This window comes from Podarcis muralis, chromosome 4 (assembly GCF_964188315.1).
Source record: "Podarcis muralis chromosome 4, rPodMur119.hap1.1, whole genome shotgun sequence".
Lineage (NCBI taxonomy): Eukaryota > Metazoa > Chordata > Lepidosauria > Squamata > Lacertidae > Podarcis > Podarcis muralis.
The window spans coordinates 38,221,139-38,248,773 of NC_135658.1; the positions used below are offsets into that span (position 1 = coordinate 38,221,139).

General features: G+C 40.7%; 2 protein-coding genes across 5 annotated transcripts in view; one reads left to right on the top strand and one right to left on the bottom strand.

The window, feature by feature from the left end:
* The first annotated feature begins 1,245 nt into the window (after positions 1–1,245).
* Positions 1,246–12,102, top strand: TRAT1 (T cell receptor associated transmembrane adaptor 1). The gene is made up of 6 exons (XM_028725627.2): positions 1,246–1,912; positions 5,434–5,550; positions 8,000–8,036; positions 8,512–8,585; positions 9,034–9,092; positions 10,489–12,102. Exons 1-6 carry the CDS (start codon positions 1,891–1,893, stop codon positions 10,750–10,752), a joined length of 573 nt encoding a protein of 190 aa, XP_028581460.2. The 5' UTR covers positions 1,246–1,890; the 3' UTR covers positions 10,753–12,102.
* A 1,340-nt stretch (positions 12,103–13,442) lies between these two features.
* Positions 13,443–27,635, bottom strand: part of GUCA1C (guanylate cyclase activator 1C) — a 56,181-nt gene continuing 41,988 nt past the window's right edge. Inside the window, exons 6-13 of one of the 4 annotated variants that reach the window (XM_028726723.2) lie at positions 25,824–25,878; positions 24,286–24,347; positions 23,443–23,553; positions 22,867–22,939; positions 17,906–19,446; positions 17,399–17,462; positions 15,291–15,378; positions 13,443–14,304 (exon numbers count right to left, since the gene is read on the bottom strand). In XM_028726723.2, the coding sequence (XP_028582556.2) occupies positions 14,184–14,304; positions 15,291–15,378; positions 17,399–17,462; positions 17,906–19,446; positions 22,867–22,939; positions 23,443–23,553; positions 24,286–24,347; positions 25,824–25,878 (2,115 nt within the window). In that variant the 3' untranslated portion in view covers positions 13,443–14,183. Of the gene's footprint in view, positions 14,305–15,289; positions 15,379–15,755; positions 15,806–17,398; positions 17,463–17,905; positions 19,450–22,866; positions 22,940–23,442; positions 23,554–24,285; positions 24,348–25,823; positions 25,879–27,635 lie in introns of those variants that run through there. The other 3 variants (XM_028726722.2, XM_028726724.2, XM_028726725.2) reach the window with 3 other exon arrangements.

Genomic DNA, 27,635 nt, shown 5'->3' on the forward strand with positions numbered 1-27,635 from the left:
GGTTTACAAGCACAGCTGCAGAGGCTTGTTGAAAATTGGCAGACCTCCAGTCATCCAAGCATACTTCCAGTGAGTTCACATCCTTTCTTAAAGGGGCTGCACTAGTTACCAGTTCATTGCCTAGTCCATTTTAAGGGGCTGCTATTGTATAAAAAGTCCTAAATGACTTGGGCCTCAACTATCTGAAAAAGCACTTCCTCTCATTTCACGACCTGCTTCTTGCTGCCAGTCCCAACTGTGGCTGTCCCAAGTTTCAGACAGGGTTATTTGCCAGCCCTATCTGGTGAGGTTGGAGAGTGAACCTAGAGTCTTTTGCATGCAAATCATGTACCACTGAACTATGGATCCTCCCCAAGTGCATATCTTTGCTTTCTTCTTCCGGTTATTCGCTCCTTTGAAGAAAAAGCAAAAGTTTGCATATTTCCCTTCCACTTTGGGGCCCAGCTGGGATGGGCATGACAGCACTTTTCCCTCTCACGCCGTTGGGCCCGCTCTCACTTAAATTGCCCCCCACCTCACTGAAAAACCCTTTACCCGAAGGTCTCTTTCCCTTTCCCCTTGAATTTTTAGCCCAGAGAATCCTGCGTGGGATCTTTGTGAGGGGGTAACTAGTAAGTTGGAGTCTCAGACTGGTTTTCTTTAAATAAACAATAAAGATTCATTTAAGGCAAGATAGTAAATCACTCAAAGGGATTCAACTTAGGTTGCTTCAGGAATACAGTGTGATTTCACTTGAATTCGTCCTCAGACCAAAGGCCTCTCCACACCCCCTCCCTTCACTGAGTCTGGGAGTTTATTCTTTTCCTTAGAAGAATCTCTCCCCTCCAGACTAGATTTGAGTCCCAAGTAGGCTGTTCCTTTCCAGCTCCTACTTCTCCTGGCTCAACCTCTGCCTCCCAGTAAAATTCCAGTCTATTCCTCCTACAGGACACCACATTCTGTCCTTCACAATATGCTTAGAGCGGAAGCTGTTTCCCTCCCAGAACCAGCTCTTTCTCCCATTCACTCTGTATACCTCAACCTGTCTCCCTACCTATCTCCCAACCTCTCCAACCTCAATTCCAACCCTCTCAACTCCCACAACTAACTGTCTTTCTCCAAATCCTTTCCTTTTAAACTCTCCCCTCCTGGAACCATGGCTAATCAGAGGCTGCCGTTCATTAACCATTTGTTGGCAGGGAAGAAAGGGGGGAAAAAAGAAAAGAAACACTTGTTGATCCAACCTGTTCAGCAAAAGCAGGGGAGGGATTAGAGGGTGTCTCATGTACAGTGTATGCATAACATGCCCACCCCCCTGCCTATATCCTGCGCTATATGGAGCGATTTCCATTCCCCCTTCTACTCATTCATCATCATAATGATGCCGCCGCGGTGGTGGGAAATGAGAGCAGTCAGACGTGAAAAGCCTCTTACTGTATTTCTGCCTCGTGGCTTGTCAAGATCCACAATTTGAAATTGGATTCAGAAATTAGGAGAGGCTGCACTAAATGAGTGTTATTGTTGTCTTAATGACAGAAAAATGTGAATCCCCACAATGCAATGCATGTTCTATGTGAATCCTTCCTCAGAGGCTCCACTCAAGAGTGCTTCGATTGGAGGTGGAGGGCTCTCACTGTCACACTTCAAATGCATCACTTGAACACATCTTATCTTTTCTTTCTTAAAAAAACAATGAAGAGAGGGGAATCGTAGCCCACGTCCCGTGGTTGTTAGAGAAGAAGCCTTGGTGTCTACTCTGTTTCCTGTTTGCATCTACAAAGATTTAAACTTGCGCTTCAGGTGCCCATATTGACTCAAAATTGGGCCAAGTAAACGCATCCCGCATAATCTGCAAAGTTATCTCAACTCTGAAACCTTTTTTGTTTCTATTCGGGTGAAAGTGCTGAATTTATGAACGGCAGGAAATTGAAAGGTATGTACCTTTTCCTCATTACTGGTAATTTGGGGCATGCTAATTTAGGCTAATTATTTTTGCAGAAGGTTACAAATCTTATGGTTCAACACTTGCATTAATTATTATGATGACTAGTTATTATTGTCATCTTCATAAACCTTAGATAATCTCAAATTAGGTGGAGGAACAATTCCATTAATATTGGTAGGTACAATTAATGTTTGTGCTTTATAATTGCTACCTGATCTAAGGGAAAGCTGCTTTTTATGCTGTGCCTTTTACCCTCTGAAGCCACGCAGCTTGAATATTAAAAACCCAATTAACTGTGTTCTGATTAACTGCTGTTTAAAGATACCTTTCAAGAGATTCAGACTCTTTTTAAGATGTTCAAGCCTATCCTGAAAGGTCATCAAGGTGATTACTTTGTTTACACCAATTTTATATTGTTCAGTAACTTGCAGGAAGAAACTACTGTATGCGTGTTTACTCACAGAAGGAAGTCCCACAGAGTTTCTCAGTAGGCATAGGATTGCTACCTTAATGGATTTGCTTTTGGTAAGGGTCACTGCTACAGGAACTTATTTATACTGCTGAGGGTTTGGAGAAAATGTTTTCTTTGTTTTTAGGTAAAGGTAAAATTATAGGTGCAGTATTAAGCAGATTCTACTTTCATTTGCCTGGTATGTAGTGAGTAGAAAATAAACTATAGTCTTTTCATTCAAAGGACTATGGTCCCTGGATGCTTGGATCTCCTAGCCTTTTTCTTAAGCAGGTGCCTAAAAGACTGTTAGCTATGTCCACACTTCCATATATACTGCATCCAGTGTGCTGCCACTGCTGGTTTGGGACATCACGTACACACATTATGCCACAATCCATATCTTATGACATACTGTTTGATGTGTTTCCTACCGATCCAACTTCAATCTGAATTGAGAAAAATATGACCTCTCTGTTTTAAGTCAGTAATATGTAAGCAGGCTTTATCCTAAAGTTAGCACGCTACCTGTTTCTGACACAATATACTGAACGTAGCAGTGTATTTAGCTTGAGTTGCTCACATTCGTTTTAATTTTATTAGGTTCTACAAGGCTTTTTTTCGAGCCAGAACTTAGTTCCAGCACCTTTCAGGTGGGCGCCATTGACTTCCAGCTGTAGAGGCATAGAAAAGTTTTCATGAGCTGCTTGAAAGATGCCAGTGGAAACTACTGGAAACACTCCTGTTTCTTCTGCATCCAATGTGCTCCCACTGTTCGTCTTGGAGGCAGTTGTTCACATAGAAGCCATATCTATCCTGTGGTTTCTTATGAAATACTGCATTTGGATGGTTTTCCCCAGTGCTATTGTTCTAGAAAAATAGGTGCCGGAACTCGCAATGAATGCCTCCCTTGTTTCTCTTATAATGGCCACGGTGCCCACCTGAGAGGTGCCGGAACTGAGTTCCAGCAAGTTCTTGTTTGGAAAAAAAGCACCAAACCAGTTTTGTTCCAAACTGAGAAAAAGAATAGCCTAGCTGCATTTTAAACTGGGCAGGGTATACACAAACTAAATACCTGACTTCTTCTTAAAGCCAGCTAGGCTACTACATAGGGAACAAATAACAAACCTTCCTCCAGATGTTCTCAGCAATCAAGCTGGTTTAAAAGGGCTCACTCAATAGGCCCTCAAGTTTTCCTGGGCACAAGCTGTTGTGGGCTTTGTATATTAACACCTGATCTGCACTTGTTCTACAGGATCAACAGCATTATGTCAGATATAATAGACATCTTGTTAATTACAGCTTCCATAACATGCTGGCCTAAATATCTCTTCAGGCCTATTCAAGCCCTATGGCATCCTCACAAAATCGCTGTATATTTTGCATTTTATTTCCCTTTGTCCTCACTGCTTACATAACCTATATGTGCCTTCCAGCTTAGGTTAACTCTTCACGCATCTCATGACGTGGCCTCTGTTCCACAAAACCGTATGTCATAACCAATTCGTTAAACTTTAAGGTGCCACAAAAATTATTTGCTATTCCTGCTGCAACAGGTTAACATAGCTGCCCACTTGGAAATTGACACCAAACAAGAACAGGTGGAGATACTAATTAATTTAGGTTGCAGTTCTGTATTGCACATACTTCTCAGGGAGCAATCCCTATGGAATTCAGTGGAGCTTACAACTGAGACCTCAGGGAGCCCTTCTGAACCAATTTAAGACACTAAGTACTGATAAAAGTGCAGTGTTTAAGTATCTGCTGCTTCTTTGCAAAGGGAGAGAACCAGAACAGGTGGAGGCTGCACACTTTGTTTCCCAGCAGAGAAACAACCGTGTCAGTGTGAGCCCCTTCTGTACCAACGACAGACAATTTTCAATTTAGTTAGGTGCTGAGTATTTGTAGATCTGCAAGTATCCACACTGTCTGTGCAAAGGAGGAAAATGGAGAGAAAATCAGAACAAATGGCCCTATTTCAGAGTCTTCATTGGCCACACCCCATGACTTTGTAGCAGCCCTGCCAGCTCTAATGGGCACCAATTGGCCCTGCTAAGCAGCATGCGTCTGAAAACATAGACGTTCAAGGGAAGCTTGGTCTGAAAATGGCTGTTCGTTTCTTTCATTTTGTTCCTGGATTTGTTGTACAAAATGGGGGCAAGAGAGACTGGAAACGAAAGTGGAAGACTTAAGACCTGTGCACTGCGCAGGGGAGAGGATTTTCTCCCCAACCCTTTCAGCCTGTGCCATTTTTCTGCTAGAGATCCTACCCCCAACCCTTTGCCTGTAGCTCAGTGGTCTAACTGATGCTTTGCATGCAGAAGGCTGCAGGTTCAAGCCTTGACATCTCCAGGTAGCCTAGGAAAGATGGACGCACCACTGCCATCCAGGCTAGACAGTGCTGAGATAGATGGACCAACTCCTTCCTCCTGTGTCCTGCAAGTGAGACAATTCTGCAGCAAAGATGTGTTGTTCTTTCCCCAAGGGAAGTACCTTGAAAAGAGAACCAGAGGGCTCTGTGCATTCCACTATTCTGTAGCTGCATTGCACAAAGACCAAAGTTGGTCTTGACTCGAGTGCATAATGAGCCATGGCCTACCCGCACCATCTTTTTTTCTTCTAAAAATAGAGCACATTTCTAGCCTTTAATGCTCATGAAAATAAACATGAAAGGGTGTGGTCAGGGCCTGTAAAAACCTCAGAAGCCAGGGTGGGTATGGCGACTGAATGTGCAGTTGAACAGGATTTCCAGTGGTAAGAGGTTATAAAGATTATAGCACATCCTACAATTATAGGTACAAAAACCAGAATGGGTTGGGGGTGGGGGACATAGATGGACAGACCACATTGATGGGGCGGGGAGAGAGGTGTTTATTTTCAATCCTCCTCCTGGTTGCCCAAGCCACTCTGAGTGGCTTCCAACACATATAAAAACATAATAAAACATCAAACATTAATTGTAACAATCTGATCCAATATAGAAAGTCACAATAATTATGAAGTGTGTGTGTATGTACAGGTTGTTTTATTTTTAATATGTGTAAATATTTTTTTATTATAGAAATGGACTGTTTTCAATGTATCCCTTGCTGGGTACCTCTTGGTTTTGTAACGACAATTATGATGATTTCCTTGGCGAAGAATGTATCGTACTACTTGAAGGAAAAGAAAAGGAAAAGTAAGAGGCAGTAGATTTTTTTGGCTTATGAGATCCTTGTGCTTCATCCAGAAGTCGGTGCAAAATGCTGTCGTATGATTGCTAACAGGTGATATCCTGACAGCATATAATCCCTTTGCTCAGAGATCTGTGTTGGTTTGCTGATTTTCAACCAAGCAAAGTTCAAGGTGTTATTAGTAGTATATAATTTCCTTAGCAGCTTGGGACCAGTTTACTTGTGAGATCGCCTGACCCCTATATATATCCTCTCAACCACTTTATGATGCTCGTTCCACATTTGCAAGAAGTTGATCTGTTGGTGTGGCAACACTCACACTTTCGAACTTCCTGCCTATTGATATCAGGCAGGTGACTTCCCTGTACTCTTTTTGGTGCCTGCTAAAAACCTTTTTTAGTTCAGGAAAAACATAGCTAGACATGTAGAATGCTGATATGTGTCTAATCTGGTTTATAGCTTATCATTCATTTTAATTATGTTTTAAATATTTTTAGTTGGTTTTAACTGTCCCCCCCCAATTGTATTATTATTTTTATATCTCACTTTGAGGCTTTACAACAATCAAGCGTATATAAATCTTGTAAAATAAATAAAATAGTTACTAGAACTCTGTAAAATGGTTTCCTCGCTAATGCGACCAAAGCTTCGGTTATCCAATATAATAATGGGGAGAGTACCAGTGTTACATAAAATCACAAATATTTATTCAGCATTTTCTTTCAGTGCCAAGGAATTAGGCTAGATTTGAGCAAAGTTAAATGCTATTTTTTCTTAAGTAAATGTCATCTGTGTTTAGACTGATCAGTTTGTAATTCATATACCAAAATAATACACATTAAAAATGCCATAGTAAGTTTTCAATAATGTGAGGAGTAATGAGAGCTCAGGGCTAGAACACATGCTTTGTATGCAGAAGGTCACAAATTTAATCTTCAGGAGGGTTGGCCTAGATGATCCTCTTGGTCCCTTCCAACTCTGCAATTCTATGACTTTGCTGTGTTTTAAGTCACTCTGTGATATTGGGTGTGTGAGACTTTGTTGTTGCCAATCATAGCCGACTCTGAAGACTATACTGGGCTTTAGGGACCCATATTCTCTCTGTGTAAGTCTGCTTCCTGTGTGGAAGGGGAGCGGGTGGCGCTGTGGTCTAAACCACTGAGCCTCTTGGGCTTGCCAATTGGAAGGTCGCCGGTTCGAATCCCCGCAACGGGGTGAGCTGCGCTGCGATCCCACTGGCTGTTCTAGCTTCTGGCTTAGCTGCGCAAAGCCTCCGCAGGGGAGCGGGCTATCCAAAAGCCAGAACAGCTAGAGGGAGCGCTGCGCAGTTCTCCCTCTAGCTGTTCTAGCTTCTGACTTAGCCGCGCAAAGCCTCCGCAGGGGAGCGGGGAGCCTTCATCCCGCTGCCCTGCGAAGGCTTCATGCGGCTATCCCCCAAAAGCCCCCAAGAGCCGGGGGAAAGCCTGCAAGCCCCGCACACACGCGGCTAGTGAAAGGGAGCGCTGAGCAGAGCCTGGGATGCATACAGGCTCTGCTCAACACTCCCTTTAAAGAATACTTTTTTCTTGCATTCCCCCTCTAAAAACTAGGTGCGTCCTATCATCCGGTGCATCTAATAGAGCGAAAAATACGGTAAATAGGTACTGTTGTGGCTGGAAGGTAAACGGTGTTTCTGTGTGCTCTAGTTTCCGTCACAGTTTCCCATTGCGCCAGAAGCGGTTTAGTCATGCTGGCCACATGACCCAGAAAGCTGTCTTTGTACAAATGCTGGCTTCCTTGGCCTGAAAGCCAGATGAGCGCTGCAACTCTATAGTCACCTTTGACTGGACTTAACTGTCCAGGAGTCCTTTACCCTTTTTTACCTAAGTCTGCTTCCTGTGTGGAAGTAGAAGTCTGGAATTAGTTTGAAATTAATCTGGACATGATCACAAAGAGCTGCGCTCCTGCCACTATAAATGACAAAAGGTAAATTCTGCAGGCAAGACAGGCTGGAAAAACGTGCTTTGTAAATTGTAGGAACTATTTTATTTTTGTACGCATTCGAATAAGAGGGATGGTGGAGTCTAGCTGGTCGCCTGTGGGAGAGTTCAACCAAGGATGATTGGGTTCATTTTTATTAAGTTACTTTGCACATACTAGATATCCTCATTTCTGGTTTTACTATACATTTTGATCACTTAATTTGGAATCTTAAAGGTTTTAAGAAAGCTTTTCTCTTGCACACTTTTACTGCAGAGTTGCTTAGACACAAGAAAATGTACAAAAATATGGATTAACTGAACTTATTAAGGGGATAACATCTAAACCTGAGCTGTTAAATTTAGACTGCTGCGCCTAATTACTGACTGGAAAGGTGTAAGTCAGGAAAGATTTAAAATAATAAAACAGCTTTATAGAAGATGAGTTAAATGAAGGTGTGAAATGATTTCCTAATTTGCTCAAAATATTTTCCAGATAAAATATATGAAGACTATCAGCAATATGACCCAAGGTATGGCAAATGTTTTCTTTCCTTTCTTATGGGTGAAAAGTGATTGGGCTGGTATGGAAAGTTATCTTGATTACATATAAACACAAATATTTATTTAAGACATTTCTGTACTGCTTTTCACATCATTCACATGACTGCGAACAACTTTAAAAATGCAAGATTGGCATTAAAACTGTCACATATAAAATGCAGCTGAAACCTTGTCCAGGGTTAACATCAATAGCCAACCTACTGAAAATGAAGCATTAGCAAAAGCGTGAAAGCATGGAATGTTTAATGTGACAAAAGGACCTTAATGTTGGTGCTTGTCCAACTTAGTGGGGGGGGGGGGGGCAGGATGTGATTCCATAGATTGGGCACCACCACCAAAAAGGCCATCACCTCCTCGTGATTGCCAAACAGAACTCTATCAGCTGTAGCACAACCAGACTCTCTTGCATCATGGCATAAAATATAGTTATAATTTCTTTTGCAGCTCTGGTGAGTTCTATACTGAAGAATGCCCTGTTTATGACAACCTGAATCATCATCACCATCAAGACATTCTAAGTAAGTTCTGCTTAAGATGTCTGCCTCCTGCACTTAGGATAATATGTCAAAGCATTTATTGTGAGAGTAAGCAAAGATTTGAATATTTTTTTATTTTTATTGAAAAGGAACAGACTATTCCAGTACGTTTAGCACAGCTGAATACAATGTAGCTGGGTACAATGTTCAAAGGTACAGTTGTATACAATATATGGATACATTTAGATTTGAAGATTTTAAAAGCTCCCCCCCCCCCCCCGCTGCCAAGAAATTAAATGCTGATAACTGGACGCATGTCTATCATATTATTTTAACAGCCCAGGGAATATTCTAAATGTATTTTCATATTTTATGACAGGCCGTATTGCAGATTCTAATTAATTTGCTACAGCTCAGCGCAGGATATTTGAATCATTGGTAGCATTACTCAACTCTTTCTAAAAAATGTTCTGTTTCATACAATCTCCAGATGAAAGCTGCTATGAACAAATGAATGCCCACCCTCACACATCTGCCAATGAAGTACAGGTATTACTATGCAGACTTGCTTTCTAGAGAAGGTTGACATTTTGCATCGGAGCGGTTTCTGTGAATGTAAATGCCAGAATCATATGTTCTGATACTCTTCGGTTGTCAGCTTGCTGCCCTTCTACTAGCAGAAGGCCTCTTCTGACCTCCAGGAAGAATGCTATTTAATAAAAGTCCCTTCCTCTCCCCGCAAACCAGTCTTTACGTTTGCACAAAGCTCTTTCCACAACCTTTCTAAGGCCCACTATTTGCACCTAATCCAGATGCCTTAAGGTGCTGCACTTCAAGTCGTCTTCTGCTAGTGCTTCTGTAAAAATTCACTGAATAGCCCCAATACATTTTCTCCTTATACTCCACAGTTACAGCAGTACCTCGGGTTACATACGCTTCAGGTTACATACGCTTCAGGTTACATACGCTTCAGGTTACATACGCTTCAGGTTACATACGCTTCTGGTTACAGACTCCGCTAACCCAGAAATAATACCTCAGGTTAAGAACTGTGCTTCAGGATGAGAACAGAAATCGTGCTCCGGCGGTGCGGCAGCAGCGGGAGGCCCCATTAGATAAAGTGGTGTTTCAGGTTAAGAACAGTTTCAGGTTAAGAACGGACCTCCAGAATGAATTAAATACTTAACCCGAGGTACCACTGTATTGCGTTTACACTTAAAGTCTTTATAAACAGTTATTAAGCACCATCAGTGTGCATGGCACTATACAAAGTGGGTTGTTGTTTTTTTAAACTGTTGCAAACCTAAGAGTAAGACAAATAAACAATGGCTCCATTCACACTAGTTTATTCTGTTTTCTTTACATTTCCCTCACTCTTAATTTGAGCATTATATTCGAGCTTTCACACAACATAAGAGCCACTTCCGAGAAACTAATGAAGTATAGAGCAAGTTTACCGCTCGTTTTTGCTTTAGGTGATTCTGGAGAAATCCATTTGCAGCCCCCTTAACCTGGGGGTTTTGTGCAGTGATTTCCCAGCCTTTTTCACATGTTCATGCCACAGCCACTCATGTGACGAGCCGTGAGGTGGCATACTGGCATGCACTGTGCTACCTGCCCATTGCAAGGTGTATACCTTTTGCCTGACGAGAAAGTGTGCTAGTGTTTTGGCACAGAAATCCATTCTAGGTAAAGCCTAGAAGAATGGCAGAAGGCAGAGGGAAAGGAATGGCATGGAGGAATGACAAGGGTGAATGACAACATGTCGGTCACAGAACAGGTGTGTTCAGTGTGAAAGTTAGAAAAGGGGACAGATGCACTGGCCTTATAATCTGTTAAACTAATGTTAGAAACCCCGCATACTGCAACCTCATATGTTCTTTTAAAAATAACTACAGTCCCATGACTAACTAATATGAATTACTTATTATTTGCCTTCATGTAGCAGACAGCCGAGCGTCAGATGTGCTATGCTTCCTTGGATCACAGTGTCAGAAGGAAACACAAAAACCCTCGAAAAAAGAAATATCCTACCTTGGAAGTGGATGAAGACCAACTCACCAGAAGCAGAAACTTGCCCTCAGACTCTTGCATTTACCTCAACAGTGAACAACTGAACGCTGAGAATAAACTGTCTGAGGATCCAACTCATGAGGATCCTCACAAACTATTTGGGTTAATTCACACTATGAATGGTGCCAATTTTTAGTAGGAATTTGGCCCAGCCGAGTTACTGTAGTTGATAAAATACTTGGAAAACAACTGGGTTGATACCAGGTAGCTTAGAAACTAATTAGCTGAATAGGAAGGATGTCCGTTCAGTAATAGTTCTACATTTATCTGACCTTGGACTAGCAGGGTCCATTGCCAAGTAGATGGTCAACTGAGAAATAATATATTCTGTGTGTTTGTGTGTATATATATATAGGGGGGACGGGGTGGCGCTATGGTCTAAACCACTGAGCCTCTTGGGCTTGCTGATCGGAAGGTCGGCAGTTCGAATCCCCGCGACGGGTTGAGCTCCCGTTGCTCTGCACCTCCTGCCAACCAAGCAGTTCGAAAGCCCACCAGTGCAAGTAGATAAATAGCTACCACTGTGAAGGGAAGGTAAACGGCGTTTCCATACACTCTGGCTTTCGTCACAGTCCTTCGTGTGCCAGAAGTGGTTTAGTCATGCTGGCCACATGACCCGGAAAACTGTCGGACTACTAGATCACATTAACTTCTTAATGGGAGAATTGACTGAACTGAAACTCTGACTGGGTGCTTATGTAGATAAGCCTGATTCACACAGGAAATTCCTTTTCTCCCCTCATACTGTTTCAGAGCTGACCCCATTCCCATAAACGGGTATGTACAAACCAGGGCACATAGCTATGTAGCTAGAGCACTAGTCCATAAAAGGAAGCCCTTAGGTCAGGCATAGGCAAACTCCGGCCCTCCAGATGTTTGGGACTACAATTCTCATCATCCCTAGCTAACAGGACCAGTGGTCAGGGATGATGGGAATTGTAGTCCCAAACATCTGGAGGGCTAGAGTTGCCTATGCCTGCCTTAGGTCTTATACCGGAAAGTGTTGCTAACTTTTCAACATGAACCTTGCCCATCCATTACGCATTTAGGATTTGCCACATTGTACATTCAGTAACACCATGCATATTGTGTGTCTAGTAACACGGTGCGATATTTAGGGCTAATTAGTGAATAATGTTAACAGCTTTGGTTCATCTAATTAACACTTGTAGAACGAGCAGATTTAATGTCCACATATGTTTTGTTTCCTGCTGATAAGTACTGCTAGAGCCGATCCCCATTGCTCAACGAGTGTGTAATGTCTTGTGCATCTGAATTCAATTGTCTGGAAAGAAAGGGGTAAATGAGGTGTAAAAATAAATCTCCAAGGATGAATTTGACATTCTTCTAGGTATTTGAATTATGACTACTGTCTTTTTACACAGTAGTCTGTTTTATAATCTATTCCTTATTATTCCCCAGATATACTCACTTAGCTTAGTCTAAGGCTGTACCTGGTAATAAATTTTTAAAAGATTTTTTAAGTCCGGTAGTTGCAGTTAAGCAAATTTAATCCTATTGAAATTGGTGAGTGGCATTTAAGTGCAGGCTGTTGGGAAAAAAGGCTGGTTGATTTAGGATTGAGTCTAATTGTAGCCTTAATGACCTGACACATCTTCTACTTGCCTTTTATATGCCGATACATCTTTTGTTAGTTTAATGGTAAATATTTAGAGATGACATTTGCTCTAATTTTGTCCCCTTTGCCAAAATGTTTATTCAAAGTTATCCTCACCTAATGACTAATCAAGTAAATTAAGAAGTTAACATTGTTGTTAATTCATGCTTGATCTGTAGAACTGCACAAATGCTAGTATATATTTGCCAGGCCATCTGGCAGCCCTTAGCATGCCAAATTTCTGTGCTGCCAAGCGTGTCTCAATAAGTAGTTCAGGATAAGTCTGCACTCAACTGGATGCATTGTAAAAACTACAGCCAGGCATTTTAATTTATTTTTTAACGTGGGAGTGAAGTGCAACTTTCAAACAGCAGGAGAAACTAGCCATGTATATGTAAATAAATACATTCATTACAGCAATCATATAGTGCTACCTTACATCAAAGCCCTGTCTGAAAAAGTCTCTAGGATTTTATCTAAAAGAATGCCAGGTCAATGCACATTTCACTAAGTCCCACAGTAGAAATTTTGAAAGGCATCTTAAATGATGGAAGTATAGATATATCTGACGGCAAGCTGCCATATTATCATTGTAATATACTGCTGCCCCAAAGCACTGGTATGTGCCATTATATGCTCTTATGTATTGAATACAGCTTACTGTTTATAAGGCGTTCCTCAAATGTCCAATGTATTCTCTGTAAAATAGGCTAGAATAATTTATTCAGTATTAGCAAGGGGAAACTGATAGCTAAGGCACTAAGATCAATGAATCCAAGAATTCCCTATTTGTAGTTCATAATAGCCACTAGTGCCAGATTTGGCTTTGCGGTAGAAATGGGTAAGGAAGCTCTGCTGGAGCAAAAAATGACTGTGCGCACATAAAAACAGAAGATTCAGCACCCACATTGTCTAGTCATTTCTCTGCTGGGAAATTGTTCCTTCCTGGGCCTACATGGTAAAGCAGCAGCAGCAGCTGGATGCAAAAATGAAATGGATATGGTAGGATGAAAGTACTATCTGTACTGTACAGACCACTACTTTCTGCATTTCTAGAAATTTTAAAAATAGGACTGCAAGATTAAGGCTGCAATCCTTAACATATTTCTTCCCAGCTAGGATGTTGGTGACTAAAAAAGGCTGCTGCTTATTAACAAAAAGGAAACACAGAGCTATAAAAGTTAATCTGCTAATGGAATGTAACAAAATTCACACAACATATATAAAGGTTTATTAGGCAATTTAAGTGCCAAGTACTCGTAGATACATACATTAAAACACATTTGAAGCATACTATATTACATTATAAATCTTCACAAATTTAGTACTTTCAACAATGGAATAAAGCTCTGCTCATCCCTAGAGTAGCTCACTGAATAGTAAATTAAATGCATTAAATAGACTGTTAAAACATTATTTCTACATTAAGAGTTGATTAGCCAAGCAAAACACAATAGAAATAGCTGAAATTACACCTGGAGAAAACAAAAAGAGCATTTGCTTCCATAAATGACACTCAAGCAATGATAAGCCTTCAAGAAGGAACAGTGCTTTCCCTTAAGACAGATAATACTTTGGCCCCTAGATGCAAACAGTTGCATTAACTGAATTCCAGAAACAGATGCTTACTCAGCTCCTTGAAGGATATGTAGCTCTCATATGACAAAACATATCTGCAATGGGTTAGATACTGAATTAGGGTAAGAATCATGGAACATGGCGCTCTCAGCTCCCTCTTCCCTCTGAAGATTCCTGCACCCTCCTGAATTCTGCTTCAGAAGGTTGAAGGAACATCTGGAACAGATGTGGTAGTACTGGTGAATAACAGGGAAAAGCATAATTGGTGAAAATTCCCTTGCTTCCATTCGTGAAAGGTCCACTAGATTCAAGTTCTTTTCATAAATGGAAGGGAACTTTTGCATTCAGTCAAACAGCTTTCCCCTTAAAAATCATGAATCTTCCCTGTAGTCATCCAGAAATGAACTTTCATAGTCTTCACACAGAAGTTCTTCCACATAAGCATTTCTTGTTCTGATTCTCCCGCCATGATAGCTGAGCCTTCTGGAAACCCTGAAAAGGAAAGAGGATCTTGTCTGTTCAAAATAGTAAAAGGTGCAGTAAAATGAACAGGCAGCAAACAAGTTCTTCCCAAAGACTGGGATATTTTTTGCTGTTTCAACGGAAATAAATAATAAAAAACAACAACACATTTCCCTCAATCTCCAGCTCCTTGCATAATACATTGGTGAATATTCATGGCATTTCAGATAAATCTGTACAAAATATAATCCATTGTATATCACATAAAAAGAGTGCAATAAGTAAAGAGACTTCATATTAAAGTTGCTAATTTTAAACCCAACAAAGTGCTGCAAGCTCAAAAGGATGCTATAGGTGCAGCAATTTCAGGATCTCTCTCAGTAATGGCATTTTCACTGTGGTAGACAGCATCTATTGTCTCTAGAAAAGTATTAACCATTTGGAGATGACTCCTGACTAATGCAATAAAACACCAATATAAAGTAACTCTTCAGTCATCCCTGAGTCATATACAAAAAAGTTGTGCTCATAACGGACTTCCTGCATTCTTTTAAATACCTTTCCGGTTTCCAAACCAACCCCCAATATTTGGCACACTACTGCCAAGACCATATTTCTCAAAAAGGAATCAGCACTGCAAAGGGGAGGGAAGAATGTATTAAGCCAACTTGACAATATGCTATCTATTATAATACCAATAAATGCTACACGGAAACACACTACCTTCAGGAGAGGGCTACCAAATTTCATCTGGTCCTAGCAAACTTGAAAGGAGCAAATTTAACACATTCATGTCAAACATCCAAAAGTTATTAGCAACCAATAAGTGGTCAGTTAGATGCCAGTCACATAAAGCACCAATGTGCAAAGTAGATTTTAAGACAAGTTACAGTGCAAGTCCTTCAACTCATCTTAGGTGTAGCTTATAGGAAACCATTATTGCTTCTATTCATCATATACTTTCACAGAGAAATACAGCAAAGGGATACTGAAAAGGAATTCAGGTGATACTTAACGGTGATGTATAGTTCTGTGATTTTCTTAGGGAATCACTATTTTGCACAAACGTGGGCATCTTTTCATCCACACTTGTAATTCTGGATTCTGTGATGAGATTAGATGCAGTAAGTAAAGCAAGAAATTTGCATGCTAATTATAAAAAAGCCATTTCTATACCTCTTTATATTTTTAAGAAAAATCTCAAAGCGGATTATAGAATATTAAAACATCAATAAAACATCAATAAAGCCATCTGAAGAAAGTCAAATATAGAGTATAGAGTCAAACCAACATAATTAACAGAAAACTAAACTATTATCTTAAAGATTTCAAAATAAAACATTACAAAGGAGGTCAACTACAGAATACGTATTTAACGCAAACAAAGTTAACAAAAATACTTTAAATACTTTAAATCTTAGGAGGCTGAATAAATAAAAGGGAATTACAATGTTTTTGTAACTTGCTGGGAGAAAGTTTACCTGTTTGACAAAACGGGAAACAATGGTTTATTGGAGACTTCCTGATTTAACTGCAGCACGAATGAAGAGAGGAGCAAAGGGATGTCTGTACAAGCAAAATGCTTCTGTATATCTCAGCTTCCCCAGTTTTAATTTAAGAACTTCAGAACCAATACCCAAATTAAAAACAGACAAACCCAGATAATAATCACTGCAGCAGATGTGAGCATCACTCAGACATTAAAAATTACTGCTTCTTCCTTTAGAATGAGTGGAGAAGGAACTTGCAGTTTCTGGGATGTGCCTGCAAATGTTTAAGAGTCCATGTAGCACTTTAAGTATTCTATCACAGTTCTCATGCTTTTGCTTTTGTAAGATGTGACATAGATAGAACACTTTGGTTTTACAGTGCAATCCTAATCATGTCTAATAAGCGAGTCCGATTCCATTCAATGGGACTTACTCACAGGCAACTGAGGTTAGGATTGCAGCCTTAGGACTTATCCACACTTACCTTTCCTCTGTTTTTTCTAGGTCCGTGCTTTAAAGCACTGAGTCCCCCCCTCTTTTTGCTCCAGAGCTTTCTTTGTGAAAATCCACTCTTTAAAGCTCAATTGGAGTAAACAGCAATCCTTGGAAACCCAAACAGATGTTTGCTCTGTTTGAGTGCTAAAGAGTGGGTTTCCATGGGGGAGGGACCCACATCCAGACATGGCGTTTTAAGTGCAGAACTATACCTGGAAATAGCAGGGCAAAAGGTAAGTGTGAATAAGCTCTTAGTGTCCATCCTTCTTTTCACACAATGCTCTAGCCACTAGTTTTAAAAAACAACCCTGCCACAAGTAGGACATCTTTCGGACTAACACACTGAACTGAACTAAAGGGCTACAAACAAGCCAACCAGACGAAAATACACACAGTGGAATACTGACTGGAATATAAGAGCTTTGTTTTTGTTTAGCTCAAGAAAAACCTCTTTTTCAAATCTGGAAATCCCCCGTTTGCTTGGCTAACAGCATAACAATTCAGTAAGTCAATGCTTATGTTTCACATGTATGCATATCTAGATTTAGGTTCAATTTTCTACTGTTGTATTTAAAATAAGCAGGCCATGTGAATGGAGTATTATTTCTAAGACTGAAAAAGGTTTCAACAATTTCCACGAATATTTTAAGTTTTCCAGCTTTACCCAGTCAGTACCAGGAGCAACTTTCTTTAAAAACCTCCAACCCCCCCCCCCCCCATCCCTAAGTATTTAACTGCACTCTGTCCATATCTATTTCCCCCCTGGAGCAACCCACATCCCTAAGTATTTAACTGCACTCTGTCCATATCTATTTCCCCCCTGGAGAATTGCCCATCAATGGACCTGGGAAAGAGAATGGGTACTTTCTAAAACAATGGTTATCTTCTGCTGTGGAACACCTCTAGGCGATTCTTATTTATTCTATTGTTTTTTCATATACAGCTGATGCCCCCCCCAAAAGTTTTTCAAATTAAAGCTGGCCAAGTAACTAAAGACTGGATAGCTCTTGGAATCACAAGAAATGATGGGCTAGAGAAAGAATGGGCCTCCTGTCAAAGATCTAGAGAGAGCTGCTTCAATTTCCTCTGGACAACGCTTATTCAATACCATAGATTACTCTCTCATATTTAAAACCTACCTTTTATACAAGTACTTGGAACAGCCATAAAGGTGTGATTTGAAGAAATACAAAACCCAGAATCCTGAAAATAAAATGTTGAAATATTAAAAATGATGCAGTTTTACAATATGGATTATCATCCAGGGATTATGTTAATCAATGTCAATTAGCTTCTTTTCTGTCTCAGTTTGCTTGCTTTATATTTGTGGTAACGGGGGGCATATTTTTCAGAAGATTGGGAAAACCTGAATATTCCTTTTCCCCTCCCCTGCTTCATACACATTCTGTTCAGTTACCAAGATGCAAAGTGATGCTGTTCTTTAGTACCATAATTCACTCAAGAAAGAGTGGGATCGGGGACACGTATAATAAGACTTCTAGCCCAGTCCTATGCAAGCTTACTTGAAACAAGTCCTGGAAATTTATATTTTATCTACTTCAGGACTCTTGTCACCAAGGGCATACTTAAGTGTCTTTCAGTTTGGAGTACTTTTTCATATATTTCAAAGTCAATAGTTTACTTACCATGTTTGAGGTCCAATTATTGGCATTAGGAGTATGAAGTGTAAAAGTCATGTCAGTTTTCTGAAGATTGTTTTTCCAGTAAGGTAGCTTCTGTCTTATTCGATAAGGTGAGTTCTCAGATATATTTTTTAATCTTTTCAACGGTGAAGTCTGAGAGTCTTCAATGCAGAAGTTTGCTGCTCTTTTAATTCTGGCAACTGCAGGTAAAGTTCTTACAGGAGAATTAACTAGGGCATTCACTGTGTCAGACATCGGGATTCCTTCGTATTTTTTTAAGTTTGCAGCACGCATAAATGTAGGAATTTTTGGAAGCCCTTCAGAACACAATTTCTGATATATACTCTCAATCATATTTTTACGTTTCTGATTAAAATTTGAAGAGAGGCTTTTAAAACCAAACTTGCACAGTTCTGGAGACTTCCTAGGACTTGTGCATATAGTTGAGCACTTAAATGGTTTTCGCATCTTTGAACAACAAAGCTCCTTATACATTTTTTGGAAGGCATCGTCACATTTCTGGTGAGTTTTGATGGGACTGCGATTAACAGGAAGTGATGAAAATGAATGACTTCGCTGTAGTGAAACAGCTTTGTTGAATGTTTTAATTTCATGATTCCCAGGTAATCTATTTGAAGTTTTCACTGGAGAAGACTTGTTATTTTGCAAGACACAGCTTATGCTTCTATTCAAAGGCAAGCTTAAACATGATGTAGCATTGAATGTCCTAGTGCTCATCTCAGTTTTATAACCTTCTGCTAGATTAAATGTTGTTCCTGTATCTACAGTGCAAATTGAAGAGTAGTCTTCAAATGTTTGAGCCTTTCTTCCAAAGTTTGACAATGAAGGGATATAAGATGCAGTTCTGACCAGAAATGTTTCTTCTGTAGAAAGATCCCTAGGAAAAATGGTGGTCTCCACGCCATTTAGTCCGACATTCTCTGTGTATGAATGATCTTCTACGATGCCAGAAGCATCCATTTCCACACTATCTGTATTATAGTCCATGGAAGATACTATGTTAGTTGCCTTGTTCATTGAGCATTGCATTTCATGATTGCCATCATACGAAGGACTAATTTGCCCATTATTTGCCATGGACAATTGATATCCCTTAGAATCATCTTCTCTAATTGTCAAGCTAGACTTCTGTTTTAATTGTCTGGACTTCCTTACTCTCTCTGTACTGGTATTAAGCTTTGTTTTCTTAGGGTGCCAATAGCTGTATCTGTACCGTTTGATCAATGAATTAGAAGAAGCTTCGCGGGATGCTTTATGCAACAATCTGCTAAGTGCCTTCACCATTCCTGGATACAAGTCTACTATTGTTACATTATTCCAAGAACAATGCTCATCCGCAGACTCGTACATTTCTAAAAAGCTACTGCAGGCAGTTTCATTTCTACCCCCAAGAGACTGATTTTCAGGCTGAATTGTCATAATGTCTGAGCCTGCAGCAGCAGAGTTGGACAGCTGCAGAGATGTTGATGCGGGATGCCCATTTATAGATTCTGTTTGCTTCCTCAGGACCACATCATGGTGACCTACTAGACCAAATAAAGAGACATATAAGTACTAATACTTAATCTTTTTTTTTTTTAACGTTAATACTATTGCTAATGATGTTCCAAACAAGCTATAATGTAAGAAAAGAAATTTAAAATAAGAAGGCACTAACCACATTTTTAAATTACCTAGGATTTTCTCAGTTCCCATTGGGAAACCAGATATTTTCTATGTGTTTTAAGAAACAATCATTGTCATGATTACTTTTAAATTAAATTTTGTAGCAGCAATTTATAATTTCACCTGATAATGAGGCAATGCACTATTTAATGAAGATACTGGCACTCTCTACCTAGTGAAATCAAGTCTACATAGCTTCAGGCACCAATTTAAGACTATTTCAGAAAGCCATCTTATGAAAATTATATATATATATATTTGTGAGATGACCCATTTTTATATTTGTTTCTTTAATGTATTTTTGATTTTTGTCATTTTTGTTTTAACACATAGATATATTTTTATATGATTTTGCAAGTATGCAAGTAAATAAATATATGAAACAAATTACTGGTAACCCCTTTAAAAGACCCCCAACTCTGATCCAAAGGATGTCATGCAGTCTAATAAGTTGAGAGCTCCTACATAAACTCATATTCCCACTCCGATCAATATCACAGGGACATCTCTACACACATAACGGTTAAATGAGACAGAATTTTCTCCAGCAATGTAGAAACTTCAGTAAAGATTCTATGTATATAGATATGCACAGTTCTTTAATTAGGCCGAATTGCTGCATTCATCATTCTTCAAATCCATCCAATAACTAAAAAAATCAAACTACAAGTAAAGCATTTTTAAGCTAAAAAAAATCAGAGATTTAGAATCCTCATTTCGCTTATCCTCAAAGAATAAAATTGGTTGAAAAACTGTCATTTGTCCAAAGCTATCCAGTAAATTTCAAAGCTAAATGGGAATCTGAGGCTGCATATCATACATCTAAACACAGCTTAAGCCACAGCACCATGTTGCCTCAAATTAATGTCAATCTATGTAATTTAACTACATATAGCTAGGAGGAACATGGAACAAATTGCTTTGTAAGACAGCACGAGAAAATACGACATCCTTTGACATAAAGCAGCATTCAATTTACTACAGCTGATAGAGAGTACTAGACACCTGTTACCTGTTAATCTGTTCATAATGATACTTTAGGGTGTTGTAAAGTACGGGTTTATTACCATACACCTGTAAGCATGTTCATTTAAAATTATCTAGAGTTCTATCCTTATAAAAATTGTTTGCAGCTGACTTAAACAATACAGCATGCTACAGTAGAATCTAGGGGATGCAGGTGGCGCTGTGGTCTAAACCACAGAGCCTAGGGCTTGCCGATCAGGAGGTCAGCGATTCGAATCCCCGTGACGGGGTGAGCTCCCATTGCTTGGTCCCAGCTCCTGCCAACCTAGCAGTTCAAAAGCACAAAGTGCAAGTAGATAAATAGGTACTGCTCCGGCGGGAAGGTAAATGGTGTTTCTGTGCGCTGCTCTGGTTCACCATAAGTGGCTTAGTCATGCTGGTCACATGACCCAGAAGCTGTCTGCAGGCAAATGCCGGCTCCCTCTACCTATAGAGCGAGATGAGCGTGCAACCCCAGAATCGTCCACAACTGGACCTAATGGTCAAGGGTACCTTTACTGTAGAATCTAGCTACAGTGGTACCTCCGTTTACAAACTTAATTCGTTCTGGAGCTCTGTTCTTAACTCGAAACCGTTCTTAACCTGAGGCGTACTTATGCTAATGGGGCCTCCCGCTGCCGCACGACTTCCACTCACACCCCGGGGCAAAGTTTGCTACCTGGAACACTTACTTCCAGGTTAGTGGAGCTCGTAACCCAATATGTTCATAAGGAGGAAGGTACATAACTTGAGGTTCCACTGTACTGGAAATGAGCTACTAAAGGAAAACAAGTTCTGACAGTGGGCTCATATCAGCCACCAGAGTGTTATACAGGGGTCGAGGGAGATGAACCAGATACTTCCATGCTTGTGAACAAATGCCAAGGCTCTGGACAGTATGGAGTTACTGTAGGGACAGGAGGGACCACAGATCAGTGGTGGAATATATGCTTTGCACAATGAAGAAAATACTTCATGCAGTGCATAGTCCAACTATGGAGCTCACTCCCCTAGGAGGCAGCCAAGGTCACCAACTTGGATGGCTTTAAAAGAGGATGGAGAAGAGGACTATCAACAGAAGGAGCAATGCTTCTGGATTCCAGATGCAGGAAACCACAAGAGGGGAGAGTGCTCTTGCGCTCATGTTCAGCTTGCTGGTTTCCTACAGGCATCTGGTTGATTACTGTGAGAACAGGATGTTGGACTGGATGGGCCATTGGCCTGATCCAGCAGGCTCTTCTTATGTTCAGAGGTGGGAAGTACTCGTGCCAGAAGCCATGAATAACTACTGCCAATAAGCATAGACAGTGCTGTGCTAGTTGGACCAGTGCTCTGACAGGTAGGTAAAGTGCTCTGACAGGTCATGGCACAGCATTAAAAGCCCTCCATGGCTTCCAGCAGAACGCCGGACCACTCAGGTCCTGAGCAGTTGCTCTTGCAGCACTAAAGGTCCAGCTGAAAAAAAGAATGGTGGTGGCGGCGGGGGGAAGGAGGAGATGTTGCAGTCCTTACAAGGCCTTTTCATAGCAGATGCAAAGGAGCAGGCTGGAGCTAGCTAAACAGATATGCTCTTACAGCCATTGCTTGTCAAAGGAGCCATAGCAGGTAAGTACATGCTGGTCCAGTTGGTCTTTGTATACTCCACAAAAAAACTCAAGAGCTAGACTCATATGTAGCTCATTTCCAATTCAGATAACAAAGTTTCTAAAAACATCAATTAATTAGGTTTTATAAGGAGTGCTTAGCATTATGGTACGGAGCCAGCCAATCAGAGCTAGCATTTGGGCTCATTAGATTGGAAAGTTTGTTGTGCCAGCCTTCTTATGCAAGTAAACCATTTAAAGGTAAAGGTACCCCTGCCCGTACGGGCCAGTCTTGACAGACTCTAGGGTTGTGCGCCCATCTCACTCAAGAGGCCGGGGGCCAGCGCTGTCCGAAGACACTTCCGGGTCACGTGGCCAGCGTGACAAAGCTGCATCTGGCGAGCCAGTGTAGCACACGGAACGCCGTTTACCTTCCCGCTGGTAAGCGGTCCCTATTTATCTACTTGCACCCGAAGGTGCTTTCGAACTGCTAGGTTGGCAGGCGCTGGGACCGAGCAACGGGAGCGCACTCCGCCACGGGGATTCGAACCGCCGACCTGACGATCGGCAAGTCCTAGGCGCTGAGGCTTTAACCCACAGCGCCACCCGCGTCCCGGCAAGGTAAACCATTTACTTCTCCTTTAAACACTATTTTTCAGTAAAACATTTAGGATTTGTCATGATGCTCACCACTCAAGGATTCACCTCCCAGATTTTGCAAAGGAGACCATTGGTAAACACTCTTTGCTCTGGGTCTTGTAACCTAAGCCAAAATTCCAAAGGTAGATAGTCAGTAAACAGAACTTAAAGATCTGCAGAAAGACACAAGCCTTAAATGACTAAGCAATTAAACGCAACTTGAGATATACATCCTATGTACTATAGTTTGATGCTTTCCAAATTGAGTATGTGCCAAATAATATATTCAGACTTAAAATATTACGTAACAGTTGCATTTTTATACCCCATTTATTATGTCCCAGGCCAATGGGATCGAAGCACACTCAGGAAGAACAAAATCCCATCTCAATAACTATTAACCTGGTTTCATACTTTATGGCTATTAGGGTGTCAGTACAGGAGAATTACACTTAAGTCTTCCCCATCCATTTCAATAGAAACACAGGAATGTGTACAGATAATGTACCTCCAAGAGAAAAAAATAATAAATGGGGAAGACAGGAAAACTGAACTGCACATAGAAATCTGGACTTGCATTACTAGCTATAAGTTTAAAGATTTCAATACAATCAGCTGAACAGTTACCGTAAGTAATTTTGGACCAAAGTAGACACTATTCTCCAACAGAACATCCATTTTGACTTGGTATTTATTCTTTGCAGGTGTTCCAGAAAAGTATACGAGAGAGGTATCTTCCTTTTGTTAAAAAAAGAGTGAATAGAAGTTGAAACAAGATGTTGCGTGGGCCTTCCACCCAAGAGTGTTGTTGTTTTTTATGTTGAACCAACAAGGATAGTACACACAAACAATGTAGTCTACTCTCATTCTTGTTGAGGGTTTTGCCCTTAAGGCTATGTTTCTAAATCCATATGTGACAAAGCCTTTTTAAGCTGTTTGAACAGGCTGCACATTCCATTTGTCTCATGCTACCAGGTTTCAGTAATGCCTATTAGGTCATATTTGCTTGTCTGTATTAGCATCTCAAGCAAATTATTATTATTATCCCTCCTTGATTTCCATAGGTACCACTTGCTGTACATGGCAATGACCAATATTTTCTCTTCTCTCTTAAACTAGAAGAAACCCAGAATAATGACTGCAGTCCCTGTAATAAGGAAGAGAAAGGCTTTTCATATACTATTCACTCAAAGTCACAGTAGTACACTGTGATCAAGAATTTGGAAGGGAATCACAGCTTTTGAAAAGTAAGTAAGAGCAAACCAGAACTCATGGCAATAGTTTCATAAACACAGGCAGAGCCTATGGAATATTCAGAAAACTTTTGGCAGAACTCAGGGGAGTTTCGAGTTCAGAGCCACTCCTCATATTCCTTGTTTCCTGCCAGTCTTCTTCCTAATTGTATCTCTCCTAAGGCAAATATCCTAAAATTTCAAATGTTCAAATACTGTAACCAAAATTCTCATTTACCTTGATATGCATATTTTCCAAATGTCTTTGAATGGATGCCGATTCAACATCACTTTTGTGACCTACAATTCAAAGTTAAAAAACAAAACATATCTCAAATATAAGATTGCTTCCAATTTCGTTGATAAAAGAAATTTGTACAAAATTTAACCTGGGCACAAAACCTCAAGGCACTGAACTATACAATATTCTGTTTCCAAAGACTGACAATTGTCTCTGGGTTTATTATTCCCCTCATTGCTAGCACACCTCTCTTTGGGTGTTACTTGGATGAAGCAGGTAAATGTGGTGAAAGTAGCTGTAAAGGTAAAGGTAAAGGTAAAGGTACCCCTGCCCGTACGGGCCAGTCTTGACAGACTCTAGGGTTGTGTGCTCATCTCACTCTATAGGCCGGGAGCCAGCGCTGTCTGCAGACACTTCCGGGTCACGTGGCCAGCGTGACAAGCTGCATCTGGCGAGCCAGTGCAGCACACGGAACGCCGTTTACCTTCCCGCTGGTAAGCGGTCCCTATTTATCTACTTGCACTTGGGGGTGCTTTCGAACTGCTAGGTTGGCAGGCGCTGGGACCGAACGACAGGAGCGCACCCCGCCGCGGGGATTCGAACCACCAACCATGCGATCGGCAAGTCCTAGGCGCTGAGGTTTTACCCACAGCGCCACCCGCGTCCCCTCTGAAAGTAGCTGTAGGCTCGTGCAATTTATAACCCTGACTGCCCAGGAATTTAAATCACACAGGGAGTCTCAAGCACAATGCAGAGTCCCCACTTTAGGTGTTATGCCTCTGTAGGTACTATGAAGGAGTCACACAACTCTGGGAAAAGGGGCAAACTGCACAACGTCAAAACCCCCTTCCCTGCAACACCTGAAGGAAGAGATTGTGAAGCTTATATATTGTCCCAAAGCCATTTCATTACTCTCACCTCTTGATAGTTAACTGTTTAATAGGGATGAGAAATGTTTGAATTAAAAGTGTTGTTCTTTCTTTCCCATCCTAAAGGTAGGGCAGAGACCAAAAACAGAAGGCGGCTCATGAATATGCCATGCAGAAAAGCTGCTGGGTCAAAGTTAGGGCTGTAGAAGGGGCTACAGTGTGGCAACAATACAGGATTCAGCAAATGATAAGACAAGTAGTTGATATTGCTCCTTAAGTTACTGACTTTGATAAGTCCAAGCAGTACCCCAATTTGGTTACTGCTGTATTAGCTATCTCACTTACAGAAGAAAACTTTTGATGAAGGGTTCAACTGTTTGAACAAGAAATGAGTCATGCTCAAAAAAAGAAAAAAGAAAAAAAAGAGAAACCATTTTCCAGTTAGGGTGCATGTCACAACCTTAATGTACAAATTTATGTACAAAGACTATAGATTCCCCCCTCCCCCAGAAATTGGAAAGAAATAAAGCAGAACAATCATTGCTCAGTGGCATATAATAATTTTAAAATGCATGTGATCATCTCTCTCAATTGTCATCCACATCCAAGACAGCTTAGATTAGTCCTATAAATAAATTGCATGCTCTTCCACCAAGCCTGCCTTACCTGTATCAAGTAGGCTCTTTCCACATGAGTCCATGGACTGTTCTTCATTAGGTGACTTAATAATTGCAAAAAACAAAACAAAAAACAACAGCCCTGTATTAGCTAAATTTGAGCTAGAAAACCAACTTTAATATTAGAGTCAACGTATGGGGATGTAATGGATCTTCATTCTACCAAACTTACATATTTACTGTACTTGATTTAAACATTTGATCAAATGCTAGCGTCACTCCACATAAAACTGCGATGGCTATGGCTGTCAACAAGCTAACAGTGCAATACATATGTTGCTTCAAAAGACTTAGGCAAGCATTTTAAAATATATACTACACATTTACCTGCCCCCATCACCTTCTCAATGCACAGGCAATTTAGTATTACCTTCAATTATTTGTACACTTTTCTTGCTACTAACAAAAAAATAAAGTTACGGGATGAGAAGATTAATCTCCTTATGATGGAGAAGAGGGCTATTGATGGCTACTAGCCATGATAGCTATGTTTTGCCTTCACATTTGGAAGGAGCAATGCTTCTGAATACCAGTTGCTGGAAACCACAGGAAGGGGAGAGTGCTCTGGTGTTTGAATCCTGCAGGTTTCCCACAGGCATATCTGGTTGGCCACTGAGAACAAGATGCTGGGTCATTGGCTGGATCCAGCAGATAAAGGATTCATGCAGAACTGTAAGTTTCAGGCAAATTCTAAATGCAGAAGCACACAGCTTTAGCTGAAGCTGTTTTCATGAATTTTACAGGGTGTGAAGCTATTCAAGACTGCAGGGTAAGTGCCAATAAGTTGGCACAAGCTATATAATATTGTTTGGGGGCATTTCTCTAAGCAAGGGCAGTTTTCTTGCACGTTTCTTAATAGGGTTAGAAAAGCACCCTACAGCTCTGAGAGTTTGGGTATTGTTAAGCACACTTCTGACACCACAGAAACAATATTTTATAGGGTTGCAGTTTTACCCTGCCCTACACTGGAAATCTCAATGGGATGGAAAGTACACCCCTTAAACCTGTTAATGTTATTCTCCCCACACCATGTTGGATGAAGGTTCATATCTACATGAAGCTGCTGAGAACAGTCATTAGGAGCTTTGGTACTATCAGTACACTGATGACACGGAGTTCTATTTCTGCATAATAACTGAATCAGGAGAGGCTGTGTGAGCCCTAGACCAGTGTCTGGATGCAATGGTGGGATGGATGAGGGAAAATAAACTGAGCTTGAATCCTCGTAATGCACTGTGAGTGAATGGTTCCCATGGTCTACCCTGGACAGAGTTGTGTGTGTGTGTGTGTGTGCGCTGGATCCAGCTTTGTCACTTGATGCCCAGGTAGCCTCAGTGACTGTTTCAGGACTGGGAGAGCTTGACCACAGTAGTTTATGTACTGGTGACTTCAACACTGGATTACTTCAATGTAAGTCTTCTCTTTTGCTACATTTAGTTCTGAGCACTGCAGTACAGTTGCCAACAGAAGTGAAAAACCTTGTGAGCATATAACGGATCTGGTCAGAGATCTGCACTGGTTGCCTATTTGACACCAGGTCAAGTCGAAGGCGTTACTATTAGTATATAAAACCTTTAATAGCTTGGCACGTTTACTTGCAGGATCACCTTGGCCCAATACAGGGGTACGTTGGTTCTCAAACATCTCTGTTGACGAACATTTCAGAACCCGAACGCCGAAAACCCGGAAGTAAATGCTTCCATTTCTGAATGCGCCTCAGAAGTCGAACGACTTCTGCTGCGTGTTTTTCAATATTCTCAATTACATTTGCGGGCAGCTATTTGCGCCTCAGAACGGTCTT

What these genes read in the sequence shown, in the direction of transcription:
- TRAT1 (XM_028725627.2), top strand. Translation starts at nt 1,891, where the DNA reads ATGAACGGCAGGAAATTGAAAG. An exon ending in GAACGGCAGGAAATTGAAAG is followed by an intron (nt 1,913 to 5,433) that starts GTATGTACCTTT and finishes TTTTTATTATAG; the next exon opens with AAATGGACTGTTTTCAATGT. An exon ending in GAAGGAAAAGAAAAGGAAAA is followed by an intron (nt 5,551 to 7,999) that starts GTAAGAGGCAGT and finishes AATATTTTCCAG; the next exon opens with ATAAAATATATGAAGACTAT.